The sequence below is a fragment of the Manis pentadactyla genome, chromosome 16 (assembly GCF_030020395.1).
Source record: "Manis pentadactyla isolate mManPen7 chromosome 16, mManPen7.hap1, whole genome shotgun sequence".
Lineage (NCBI taxonomy): Eukaryota > Metazoa > Chordata > Mammalia > Pholidota > Manidae > Manis > Manis pentadactyla.
Window position 1 is genome coordinate 45,787,453 of NC_080034.1, and position 13,835 is coordinate 45,801,287.

The 13,835-nt window shown below is 38.4% G+C and overlaps 1 protein-coding gene across 2 annotated transcripts; it reads right to left on the reverse strand.

Annotated features, from left to right (window-relative positions):
- Positions 1-5,988: 5,988 nt before the first annotated feature.
- On the reverse strand, positions 5,989-13,582 carry ZSCAN23 (zinc finger and SCAN domain containing 23). 2 transcript variants are annotated; one of them, XM_036907069.2, is made up of 4 exons: positions 13,492-13,582; positions 7,866-8,260; positions 7,400-7,547; positions 5,989-7,049 (listed from the first exon to the last, which is right to left on the reverse strand). In XM_036907069.2, exons 2-4 carry the CDS (start codon positions 8,184-8,186, stop codon positions 6,436-6,438), a joined length of 1,083 nt encoding a protein of 360 aa, XP_036762964.2. In that variant the 5' UTR covers positions 8,187-8,260; positions 13,492-13,582; the 3' UTR covers positions 5,989-6,435. The 2 variants fall into 2 exon arrangements, with proteins under 2 accessions (XP_036762964.2, XP_036762963.2); XM_036907068.2 differs by having other exon boundaries at positions 7,779-8,260.
- Between the last annotated feature and the right edge of the window lie 253 nt (positions 13,583-13,835).

The window sequence follows — 13,835 nt, forward strand, 5'->3', positions numbered from 1 at the left end:
AGGGAGAAATAAAATGGGAGAAACCTGTTTATTGCTTACAAGCAATTGTCTACTTCTAGCCCATGTCTCTCAGGACCTGGTTGCAAAAGTACCTCACAACACCTCTATGGCCCTGATATGCCCTCACTCCCCCTTGTAACCACCTATTGATATGGAGATGCACTACTTCTCTCCACCCCTTGGAAACACCTATTGACACGGAGATGGACTAAGGCCAGGGGAGAGATTCTGGAAATACTGCAGTTTTACTCACATCTGATAAACCATTCTCTCAATAGATTCATTCAGGTAACTAATTTTAACAGTGGGATTTGTTTTGGTGTGTGGGGGGTGGGGGTGGAGATTAGTCTCTCTTTTGTTTGTTTTTTTTTGTAGGTATACTGTCTCATGGTTTCTTACCTAATCCAGTAGATTTGTTAATGGCTATTATTTCAAACCAGGCAGGTGATCACTGCCTTGGTCTAGGTAGTTACACCTAATCCCCAATAAACTCTTTCATATGTGTTCAGTCTTACTTTCATGGGAACATTGTATTCTTTCTGATTCTGTCTCCTCTTCTATATCATTTGGAAGAGTCATTAGTTGGAAGAACATACATCCTGATTTATATGTGTTGTCTGGGTGTAGCATTCTCATTCATTCTGAAGTGTCCCAGGTTGGGCAATAAATTATACATTTGCCTTATGTCTGAGAACCACTGATATGCTAAAATGCAGATTCCCAGGCCATGCCCTCAGAAACTGATTCAGTCAGTCTAGGGTGATACACAGGAAATTGAACTTCAAACAGCCCAGGTGATTCTAACACAGATATACACTGAGAAACAGTAGTTTCATAATAAAGCTGAGGCAGTTGGCATGGAAAACTGGAAATAGGTCCAAAGAAACCTTAAAAAAAAAAAATCACAGTGATTTACAGACTGTACTCTTCTCCCTATTCTCCTTTTTATAGAAAGTAATTTAAAAAGTGAGGAGTAAAGAGCAGTCAGACTATTTTCATTGCTTGTACATAAGACACTTGGACCAACTAAGAGATGGAGAGATTTCTAATAAATTTTATAAAAATGAAGCCCATTTCGTGGTAATACTGTCACTGTATCATCTCTCTTTATTTTTCCTTATCTTTGGTCAGCATTTGTTAGTCTAATCCAGAGTTTAGCACCTAATTTTGCCTCATATTTTGTTCCTTTTTCTCTTTCCATTCCATTTTGTTGTCACTGTCACTGTTGTATGCAAATGCCTAAAATGTGTCTCAGGATTTCAGGTCTAAGTGTCTATGAAACTACATAAAAGCCACAATGATTTGTTCATAGTTTTGTTTTTAAAAAAGTTTTTTAATGTGACTAAAAAATAGAAAGATTACCTGTGCTTAATTACTTTGGGCTTCACTTTTCTCACGTAGGTATGAAATGAAATGGGCTAACTCCACAATCTCTTTTTAAAGCTAATACTCTGACTCTATGTTAAAAAAACTCCAATAGCACAACAAAATACTTTCAGTGATTCCATACTGCTTATCAAACAAAGACTAAACTCATTAGGAAAGCATTCAAGGCCCTCTCAGTCTGGCCCCCATCTACCATCTCCCATTCCTGGACTTCCCTGCAGGAAGTCAATGACCTAGCCCAACTGAAAAACTTCTGGTTCTTGAGTGTGTGTTAATTGGGCCTTGCCTTGCCCTTTTCCCTCTGCCTAAAACACTTTCCTCTCTCATCCATCTCCTTCTATAGAGAATCTACCTTTCTCTCAATTACTAACTCAAAATTTAACCAATGACACATATGTATACTGGTATATATTTATATTTTAAAATTGCTCCACAGAAAATATTTAATATTATATAATAATTTTGACTTTAGATATATTTTAAACCTCAGATAATTTTTGTCTTACCAGAAAAAAATATATATATAGTCGAAACTAAATTATAACTATGTTTTTTAAAGGAAAAGTATTGTTAGATATAGAAAAGAGGAGTCATTTCCAAATACAAAATACAGAGACTTGATTCTCCTGGAGTCCTGACCTTCAAATCAAAATTAGACTGAAAGAGTCTTTAGGTTCTATCTACTGCTGTTGGAAGGTTTTGGTTTTAAGATTCTCCTCCATTTCTTGATGCACATTGTCCGCTGTCCTAACTGCGCAAAGGGGTGCTAGATTATCCCTCAAGAACCAATAAGGCTTTCTAATTGGATTTGAATCAGTATTTCTTATACCTTGCTCAGTCATAAAACTTTGACTACTCTGCTCTTTCAGACTGGATTTTTAAAGGGGATAGGCCAGGATGGATACTGATCCAGGGAACACCTGAAAGGACATCAATGCTAGAGAACTTCATGATTTGAATAAAAGGAGCCATGTAGACAAAGAAAAGAGAGAAGTGAGGAGAATTTAGAAATGTGAAAGGGAAACAACTAAGAACTTCTATCCAGGAAACTGGAATAATTACAGACAAAGCCAAGATCTTCATGCTATTTTCTACAGGTTAAACCAAATATTATTTCTCAACTAATGAGGTATGTGCATACTGGATAAAAGAAAAAGCATAACAGAATTAGCACAGTTAGTATCAGAAAACCAGAAAAGTTAGTTTGGTGAACTGTTGGTCATTTTAATCATGTTAACCATCATTGCATTCTAAGTGGTACATTTGTCTCTACAGCATATATAACATCTTTTGCTTCTTGGTGTTTTACCAGTTGTTGAGAAAATTAAGAATTTTCGAGAAGCTGTAAAAAAAAAAGCACAAACCAAAGCAAATATCCAGCCTTCAACTGCAGGTGTAAACACTTAGTCCATTAAAAATACATCCTTTAAAATCCTGATCTGTTATTATTTTAAATCTTCTAAGGGCTGATATAATGAAGTTATCCAAAAATACTGATTCAGCATATGGAAAGGCACTAAAGATAATTACTAACCAGAGTATAATAGTATATGTATTAAATATACTATACAGGCCATATACTTACTTGAAAAGTTGATTTTCTTTCAAACTTAAGTCTTTTATATTTTCCTTAACTTCACTCTAAAATCTGTATGTATTTCTATTGGAAATAGCCTCAAGACACAATAAAATATATTTCGAGGAAATTTAAGATTTTTGATATTACCTACAGTTAGCCAAAAGTAGTGACACAAGTAGTTTGAAATATTAGATCTAAGAATATATAATAAAGCCAAATACATGAAACTGAAAACCACCAGTCATCACTTCTCTATTTCTCTATAGAATTATGTGCAATTCTAGTTGCCCAAACCCTGTTTCTGAGCTCATGTAGAAGTTCTTAGCTTTTAAATAGAAATAGTTTGACTTGGACTAAATTGAGAAGAATGAAACAGTATGTAACATAGTGAGTTCTCACCTATAGGATTATGTTGAATAAACTATGGAAACCAACAACTGAGATATTATCCACTTGTAAACAGAATGAAGAAGTTGTTATGATGAAATCTCTACAGATTGTATTGTTTCATAAAAACAGCAAGGTGGGACAGCTACATGTAAGAGAATGAAACTGGATCATTGTCTAACCCCATACACAAAAGTAAATTCGAAATGGATACAAGACCTGAATGTAAGCCACAAAACCATAAAACTCTTAGAAAAAAACATAGGCAAAAATCTCCTGGACATAAACATGAGCGGCTTCTTCATGAACATATCTCCTCAGGCAAGGGAAACAAAAGCAAAAATGAACAAATGGGACTATATCAAGCTGAAAAGCTTCTGTACAGCAAAGGACACCATCAATGGAACAAAAAGGCAGCCTACAGTATGGGAGAATATATTCATAAATAACAGATCCGATAAAGGGTTGACATCCAAATTATAAAAAGAGCTCATGCACCTCAACAAAGAAAAAGTGTACAATCCAATTAAAAAATGGGCAGAGGAGCTGAACAGACAGTTCTCCAAAGAAGAAATTCAGATGGCCAACACACACATCAAAAGATGCTCCACATCACTAGTCATCAGAGAAATGAAAATTAAAACCACAATGAGATATCACCTCACACCAGTAAGGATCATCACCATCCAAAAGACAAACAACAACAAATGTTGGCAAGGTTGTGGAGAAAGGGGAACCCTCCTACACTGCTGGTGGGAATGTAAATTAGTTCAACCACTGTGGAAAGCAGTATGGAGGTTCCTCCAAAAGCTCAAAATAGAAATACCATTTGACCCAGGAATCCCACTTCTAGGAATTTACCCTAAGAATGCAGCAGCCCAATTTGAAAAAGACAGATGTACCCATATGTTTACCATAGTACTATTTACAATAGCCAAGAAATGGAAGCAACCTAAGTGTCCATCAGTAGATGAATGGATAAAGAAGATGTGGTACATATACACAATGGAATATTATTCAGCCATAAGAAGAAAACAAGTCCTACCATTCGCAACAACATGGATGGAGCTAGAGGGTATTATGCTCAGTGAAAAAAGCCAGGTAGAGAAAGACACGTACCAAATGATTTCACTCATCTGTGGAGTAAAAGAACAAAGAAAAACTGAAGGAACAAAACAATAGCAGAATCACAGAACCCAAGAAAGGACTAACAGTTATCAAAAGGAAAGGGACTGGGGAGGATGGGTGGGAAGGGAGAAGGGGGGGTAAGAAGAAAGGGGGCCTTACGATTAGCATGTATAATGTAGGGGGGCACGGGAGGGCTGTGCAACACAGAGAAGACAAATAGTGATTTTACAGCATCTCACTACTCTGATGGACAGTGACTAATGGGGTATGTGGGGGGGACTTGGTGAAGGGGAGAGTCTAGTAAACATAATGTTCCTCATGTAATTGTAGATTAATGACATCAAAATAAAAAATAAAAAAAACAGCAAGGTGTAGAAGACTGTAAATAGTATGCCATCTTTCTGTATAATAGAGGAAATAAGATTAACTAGAAAAATGGTTGCCTATAAGGGGAGAGATAGGGACCTTTTTTTATGTTGTTTTCATATTTGAGCCAGGTGAAGAATCTTTTTTAAAAAGCCACTCTAAGTAAATTGAAATTTAAAAGAAATATTCACTCACTATAAATATAAATAAAATATCTCAAATGAGGGATTAAGTGGGAGGAGTCTTTCCTGGAACTCCACCGTAAATTAAACAGAGAAGCTGTGCACTATGGACACATAAATGGGAGGTTTTGACTAAAAGAGCAAAACCTCAATGTTTTATAAGTCCTTTAAGTTTCATAGACTTGTAATTTTTGTTTGATGATATAATGCTCCCAGTAGCTTAGCAGAAAGAGTATATTGCACTAGGAATTAGGAGACAGGGTTCTAGTTCCAGCTCAAACTACTTGTATAACTTTATATGGTTACTTACAGAGCCTCTGCTTTCTTATCTGTAAAATAACGGCACACAGAAGTGATCTTTAAGGCCCCTTACAGTGTTTCTAGAATCTTAAATTACTCGCTATGTATTGTATATAACAATCTGGATTGTTATGACCACAGGTTTGTCATTTCTTTGTCTCCTGGGCTTAATATAAAGCTTGGTAAACAATCAGTGTTAAAGGAAAGAAATTTTTTTCTGTATGACAGCGGGTGGTAATCAACAGGCAATGTTGAGAGCCATGGAGGCTATAAAAGGCATCAACATGGAAGACTAATCTTTTCTCTCTAGTTTTGTATATGTTTGAAATTTTCTATAACAAAATATTAAATTAAAAAAAGTAAAACCCCCAAATGCTCATAAGTCACAGGAAAAATGCAAAGAAGCCTATATTTTTAAACAAAGATCTGAAGTGAGATTCCAGAATTTTGGCTAAGTTTCTTGGTCTTTGCACAAATTTAAAACCATGAGCAGTATGTGTTATGACCAGCCACTGAGTGACTAACATATGGGTGATTCAATTCCTTGGTTCCTAGCTGAAGGCTGAGCTACTAAAATCCTATAGGGAAAAGTCTTTTGTATATTGATGGGAGGATTCATCTGCCCTCTTTCATGTATTATGAGGATGGAAAATAGTCAAATAGTTTACAGAACAGATTTTATTGCAATTATTTTAAAATTAATTTTTAAATATTCATTGAACTACCTTTGACATTATTTTGTACTCAGTCTACATATGATTTTTGAAAGTTTCTAAAAAAGATTTTTAAAACTAGGATGATGAAGTTTTCCAGAAGTACACCTAGACAGCTTTTTGCACAGGTGTGTGTGAGACTATGTGAGGAAGTCAAAATAACAATATTAAGTATTGCTAAATACATGGATGTCACAGAGAACTTGACAGATATATTTAAAATATTATTGTATTTCTCTCAGCATAAAAATAAGGAGATTTTCACTGGTTTTCTTTGAAGCTTCATCTGCTAAATGTTTAAACTATTATTGTTCTCTTAGGGACAAAGTAAGAACCAACCTTGCTACCTTGCCTGGTAGTCTGATATCTGGAAATGTTGCCCTGTTCCAGGAAGCTAGCTGGATTCAGTCACAGGGTGGACTTTCTGATGCTGGATGAGGTTGCAATGGTAAATGAAGCTCTTGCCACATTCTTCACACTTATAAGGTCTTTCTCCAGTGTGAATTCTCTGATGCTTAATGAGGACGGAACGTCGACTAAAGCTCTTACTGCATTGATTGCACTGGTAAGGTTTTTCCCCAGTGTGGATTCTGAGGTGATGGAATAGCCCAGCATTCTGGCTGAAGGCTTTGCCACAAATGCTGCACTGGTAGCGCTTCTCCCCAGTGTGGAGTCTCTGGTGCTGGAACAGGCCTGACCGCTGGCTGAAGGCCCGCCCACACTCATCACACTCATAGGGCTTCTCACCTGTGTGTGTTCTCTGGTGCTCAATAAGGATAGAATTCTGGGTGAAGCTTTTTCCACATTCACCACAGATATAGGGTCTCTCCACTGAAGAGCTTCCCCATTGCCTTTCCAATCGGCCTTTGTGATCACAGGTGTCTCCACATTCAGGTATCTGAATAACATCACCATTCAGTTTTTCAGGTACCACCACAAGAGATTTTAGTTCTTTATAAGGCTCCCTCTTTTGGGCTAATTCCACATTCCAAGTCCTGGCCTCATCATCTGAAATAATAAATGGATTACATGAATGTTATGTTTTCAAAGGAAAAAGAAAAAAACTGGCCAGGAGAATACATGGAAGGGGACAAGTAACCACGTTTTCTCTTTACTTTTCCACTCTAAACAGTTATACCCCAACCTCAGGGAGAAGATGCAATATATTCTAACTGCTTGGTCTGCCTCTTCCACCAGACTGTAAACTTCCTGAGGTCAGGGGACACATCTACATTGCTCATCACTGTATCCTTCTACCTAGCACAGTGCCTGGCACATAGCAGACACTATATAAATGTGCTGAATTGATGAACATTCAGGGAATAAGGTAGGCTTCCTGAGAAAATTTTAATCCTCACCAATTTCCTCAAGTGGGCACACCTCTTGCAAGTTACATTGATGCTGCTCTTCCAGAGTTTGGAGCTGGCCACATGGCAACTCCTGAGCTGCTCCTAGATTAGATTTCTCCTTCACGAACTCTTTCTGTTTGTGAGCACAGGTTAGGACCTGGTGAAAATTAAGGAGAGTTGGGAACCAATCAGAGAAAACACTGCAAGGAGGCCTTATTAGGGCCAAAGGAGAAGAAAAGGACCAATAAACTGGAAAAGAAGAATAGGCAAGAGATTAAGAGCCGAGAACAGATCAAGTGAGGCATAACGAAATCCTTCTCCCTCTTGTGGCACTAAACTCCCTTACTTGCTCCTACAGGTATAAACACCTGTTCTCCCATCTTCTCACCTGCTGTTCTGGTTCATCCAGCTCTCTCTCCAAATCCTCCAGCACTGTCACCACCTCTTCACCACTCACTGGGCGGTGGTCTCTCACCCAGGCCTGGAGCTCCTCAGGCAGGATGGTCAGGAACTGCTCCAGCACTAGCAGCTCCAGGATCTGCTCCTTGGTGTGTATCTCTGGTCTCAGCCACTGATGGCAGAGCTCCTGGAGTCTTCCAAGAGCCTCCCGGGGCCCAGGTGTCTCCTGATAGCAGAATTGCCTGAAGCGTCTACGAAAGATCTCTCTGTTATGAAGGGTTTCCTTCAATAGGCCAGATTCTTGCCCACAGACATGGTCCTCTTCTTCCTCTTTTACCTTCTCTGCCAGAAGTCCCTCCTGCATCTCTGGAGTCTGAAGGGCCAAGGCTGCAGCCATTTTATGTTCAACTATTCAGAAATAATCTATTCTTAGTAATTCCCCCTTGTTTTTTTCTTCTAGAAATCCAAAATCTAAAAAAATAATTTGCAGAGAAAAAAAATTAGAATGTAGAAATTCTTTTCTGCTACAGGCACTGGTGATATTTACACCAAAATCAATCACTTTGTCTAATGAAGAACATTGAATGCATGATTAATAAGGACTACCACCTGCAAATACTGATGCAGATAATACAGGAAAGAAAATAGAAAAAAACTCCACTCACAAGTTTTATTGAAGAAAGGGAACATTTTGATTCTCCTGAATAAATCAGCTCAAATAAACCATCTGGAATACACTGGACTTCCATTTGAATGGCAAGATACTAAACTCATGTAAGTTTTTAGTTGAATGGAGGTAATAAGCACTGTGGCCCCAAGTAGTCACAGATGACACTAAGAATCAAGGAGAAAAGGAAACAAAATGGAGGAGGAAGAGAAAGAAAATAAAAAGATGGAATAAGGAGCTAAATAAATGCACTTGGGCTGGAGAGGCAGAATCCCTCCAATCATGTGAGGTGTGGAGGAAAGAGATCTGTGTTAGGAGTGGGTCAGATAAGGGATGGAGGCATGCTCCTCCACGTACTCCTTCCGTGGGCTTGGGCTTCACGTTTTCACCCTTAGTCTACTCTATCTATAAAACAGGGATTCTAAAACCAGCCTTACCTATCTTTCTAGGTTGATATACAGATAAAATAAGATCATGGATAAAGAGCACAAGAAGCTGGCAGCTTGACAAACTAAAATATTATTAATTACCACTATTGTTATTTTTCTTATCATGTTTATCTAAAGATTAAATGAATTATCCTAGTGACCTAAACACTATGGAAAAAGAATCAGAAAGTAGTCAACTGGAGTGGACTTAGAGATATTAAAATGAAGGAAATATAGTTCCAATATTTTTAAATGGGTAGAATTGGCACTCTTTTTTAATTTCTTAGAAATGGATGATGGAGATTAGGCAACTGTATATAAAATTGATGCTAACAAAGAGACAAATATCTCTGACCACTTAAAGCTTATGGACAATCTAAACTAGGATAGTAATTAACGAAAGAAATGTAAATATATGACCTAGTGATATCCAAGCACTCTTTTGGGGCAGAGGCTTTCAAACATTTGACCAGTACCTTCAAGTAAGAAATTATTTTACATTGAGACCCAGAACACACATACAAGTGCATATGAATGTATGTTTATGTATGAGTGAGATACACACACAAATAACTGAAATTATTCATAAAACACTATATAGCCTTACCTTATGTGATATACACTATTATTTTTAATCCTATTAAAAAAAATTCCTGATCACTGCCCACCACATAGATTTCATGACCTACATACGAATCATAATCTATAGCTCAAAAAATGCTTCTAATTTTAAGTAAAATTATTGTAATTCATTGTAAAAATAACCCTATGCTATTCTTAGGTATTGGCATACATTGCAAAATTTAAAAAACAAAGTTTAGAGTATATAAATTACAAGTGAACACTGATCACGCTACAACTAGAAGAAAAGTTAAATTCATATTGCTGTTACTGGTTATCCTTATCAAGGAGAGAGAAACCACCAGCAACCTTTTGGGTGACTTGCAGACATAATCCTCTTCACAAATTTCTAACATCTTTGGCTTGGTTGATTAGTAGTCACTACCCCAGAAGGGGTAAAGAGGGTTTTTCTCCAATGATAGGATGCCTGAATTCATGTTTTTTTCTCCTAACTTTTCTTGGTGCTTACTCGTGACCACTGTGATCACATTATATTTTTCTGTCAAAACTTTTCAAACACTACCCATTTAGCAGATGTTTTTTCAGAGTCTACCATATTCCATGTGCTGCTTTAGGTACTGGAGATAAGCTGCGAACAAAGTCCCTGCTCTCATGGAATTTCCACTCTAACGACAATATTAATAATAGCTGACACTTAGAGTGCTTTTAAGTTACCAGGCATGGTTCTAGATGCTTTACATATATTAACTGCTTTAATCCTCAAACAACTCTGAGTAAGGTATTATTATTACTTCCACACTACAGATGAGAAAACTGGGGTGCAAAGAGTTTAAGTCACTTGCCCAAGGTTTCACAGGTAGTAAGTAGTGAAGCTGTAATTCAAACCCAGCAAATCCAATCTCAGAATTCATAGTATCAACCATCATACTACTATCTCTCTCCTCTATGTTGGTGGGAGGACACACTGTGAGGAAAGTGGCCAAAGGGGATAGACAATAATTAAATATATGCCAAGTGGTGTTAGGTGCTATGCAGAAAAATAAAGGCAAAGGAGATAGGGAGTAAAGGGGAAGAAAGGGTTCTATTTTATGTAGGGTAGTCAGGGAAGGCCTTGTTGATATGGTAGTATTTCACAGAGACATGAAGGAAGTGAGGATCAAAGTCACACTATCGCTGTAGAAAGACCGTTCCAGGCAGAGTGAGCATTGAGTTCTTGGAGGTAGGAGTGTGCCTGGATTCTCCAAGGAACAGTCAGTTGAATGAATAATGTGGCCAGAATAGAGAAAGAGGGACAGGGATAAGAGATGAAGTTGGACTGGGAACAATTCAAGAAGAGCCATTGTAAAGGCTCTGCTGTGTACTCTAAGAGATGTGGAAAGCCATCAGAAGTTTTCAGCAGAGGGGTGACAAAATTTTACTTAGATTTAATATAAAAACACAACTGGCTGCTGTTGATGATAGACCACAGGAAAAAGTGGAAGGAGGGAGAAAAGCAATGACAATAATCTAGGGGAGAGATGATGGCGGCTTTAGGCATGTTCTGTTCTAGGGTGCAAAAGTTTTGGGGTACAAATATCAAAAAAGTAAATCAAGAATATGTGTTTCATGTTGCTCAATCAATCTGGCCTGAGTTCAAAGGATTAAACAGACACTCATGTTCTCTTATTTTTTTCTTCTGTCTGGGGCCCTGAAAAATGTCTTTTCCTAAAGGCTGCCCATCCACCTTGGTTTCAAGTCAATTTTTCTAACCATAGATAATGCAGTTGAAGCTTTGAGCTCTGCCGATAGAAATCATTTCCAGTATATGGTGTTTTAAATCTTTAATCAGTTTCACTAAGATCAATTTCTATTTACTGTAAATCCTAGGTTCCCTTTTGGTTTCCCTCCAGATTTTGCTTTTATCTGGTGGCCTAAATACTCATGGCCTCACACTGGCACATCTTAGTTCTTTGAATCCAGTGTCTCTAAAAAGGCTTCCCAAATGTTTTATAACCCTGCCCTCATGGTCACAAATACAGTCACTAATCTCCCATTCAAGATCACTACTCCACTGTATATAAGTATGTAATTAACATAATAACCTCTCCCATCTGAAAAAAATGTATCAGCCTTTTAAAGCTGGTTTCTCCTAGAGTCTTGGCAATCTCAACACCCCTAAATCAACCATCATTCTTATGGAGGGATGCTCTCCACCAAGGCTATGCACGTAGGTGAAAACTAAGCAGCACACAATGCAAATGTGCCTTTATCATAATACATATCCCCACCCTCACTTGAGGTCAACATCTATGTCTCCCCACAACTTATTGTATTAATTCCCAAACTCTCAAGCCTGGTTCCTAGCTTCCACTGTCTGGCCCCACTCTTGTTTTCCTCTATTCAACATGCAAAAACAAATCCATTTAGGCTTTGTTTCTCACTGTTCTTTAAATAGGCTTTTCCCGTCCCTGTTTCATATCCTTGGTTTTGCCTTCTGCACTATTCAAAATCTGCCTAATCTGCAGCTTGATCCGAATCTCACATCCTATTTGAAGTCATCCTCACCTTTTCCAGTCCACCCTCTTCCTCCTTCCAGCTCTTATATCATGAGCCCCACCTTTTGCCCTCAGTCATAATCTATATTGCAGTTAGTTTTCATATTAAAAAAAATACAAAAAGTATGGAATAAAGAATTCCTTCACCAAGTTCTACTCTCCAGAAATTGACATTAAAAGATTGGAAAGTATCCTTTCAGACACTGTCTATCCATCTTCAATCATATACATGCATGCACACACACAACATGGCCCGTATTTTTTCTTTTTTTTTCTTCTGAGGTGAGTAGAAAGTAATATAAGATAGTGGACTACACAGGCAGATCTAGCTGTGCATTCTGACTAACAATGTGATCTTGGGCAATTACTTGATTGACTTTTCTGAACCTAATCTTCTCATGTATAAATTAAGGACAACTACCTGGTAAAACTGTCCAGAGTATTACATGAAAAAATGCATATAGAGTGGTTTTGCACAAAGCCTGGCACATGGTAAACATGCAGACTTCCTTTTAATGAGATAATGTACAATTTTTGATTCAAGGTGGCTTAATCAACAGCTGTTACCTACTCTCAGGGCCAAGCTAAGACTGTAATCTTTTCTATTGCCCAAAGTATAACATGGGTGACGGGTAGGGAAACGTGTACCCATCCACACAAATGCAACGTCTGTTTCATCAGGTTTTCGAACACACTCTGACAGACATATATCTTCTGTATATACTTCTCTCTAAATCCTAACTAGAGGCCCAGGACCACTGAGATCCAAAAGACGTAGGGTCAAAATCATATGAGGAGTAACTTTCTGGGTTGTGGCTGTAAAGCTAATGCAGAAAAAGTGAGCAGAGTCATCATAGCAAAGGGTTCAAGAAAATGGGCTCTGGAGCCAGACTGCCTGGATTTGAGTCTTGACTACACCCACTTACCAACTGTATGATTCTCGCCAAGTTACTTAATCTCATTTTCTCCCTGGATATTAAAAAGGGGTAGGGGAGGGTGGAAGCAGTTACATAATAATAGTGTCTACTTCGTAGCTATGAAAAGCAAGTAAGTTACTACTTGGAAATTGCTTTGAACAGTGCTTCCCTGACACAAAATAAGTGCTGTTTAATATTGGTTTTGAAAAAAAAAAAAAAAGATGGCAAGATACTTTGCACTCTGTGAATCAGAGTAAGAAAGGATGTGGCATATTATACTTGCTCATTGTTTAAAGTTAAGTCCTCACTAGAGAATGACAGACGTGGGAGAATACAAACATTCTTCTGTCTCCTTATCTGTTTTTGTTCTAAGAGGCACAGTTCACAGAGGCAGCGACGCTGGGACTAGAGTGGGAACAGATGAAGGGGGTGTGGGCAAGGACGCTGACTTTAACAAGGCCCTTCCAGGTCCTGGGCAGCCGCCTCTGCTCTTCACCTGCCTGGCCAAGTGCCCAAGAAACCCCCGCTTCCGCCTCCCCACACCCATTCGGCGTAGCCCGACTTCAAAACTCACCGGGCATCCGTGTGAGGAGAGGCCACCCAGCCCAAACCGCACCACCTACGAGTCCTTGACAACCGCAAACCAGACAACGGAAAACTACAAAAGCAGGAAGTGCGTCAGACCTGGCCGCCCTCTGGAGAAACAGCGGTACTGGCTGCGGCCCTTCTAGGAGGATCGGAGGTTTCCACTCCCCTCTCTTCTCCTCCATAATGAATACCCACTCCAGATGTAGTGAGGTGCTACATGGCATATTCTATGGCAGGGTGGCAATATAATAACAGCTAACGTAATGTTTTACGTACACTAACTCATTTATTCCGCATAACAACCCTGAAAGCTACAATTATCACCATTTA

Excerpts from the sequence above, each read along its gene's own strand:
- ZSCAN23 (XM_036907068.2), bottom strand. The coding sequence starts at position 8,186 with ATGGCTGCAGCCTTGGCCCTTCAGACTCCAGAGATGCAGGAGGGACTT. Across the intron at positions 7,548-7,778 it reads TGGATGAACCAGAACAGCAG|GTCCTAACCTGTGCTCACAA; the intron begins GTGAGAAGATGG and ends AATTTTCACCAG. Across the intron at positions 7,050-7,399 it reads GTGCCCACTTGAGGAAATTG|ATGATGAGGCCAGGACTTGG; the intron begins GTGAGGATTAAA and ends TTATTATTTCAG.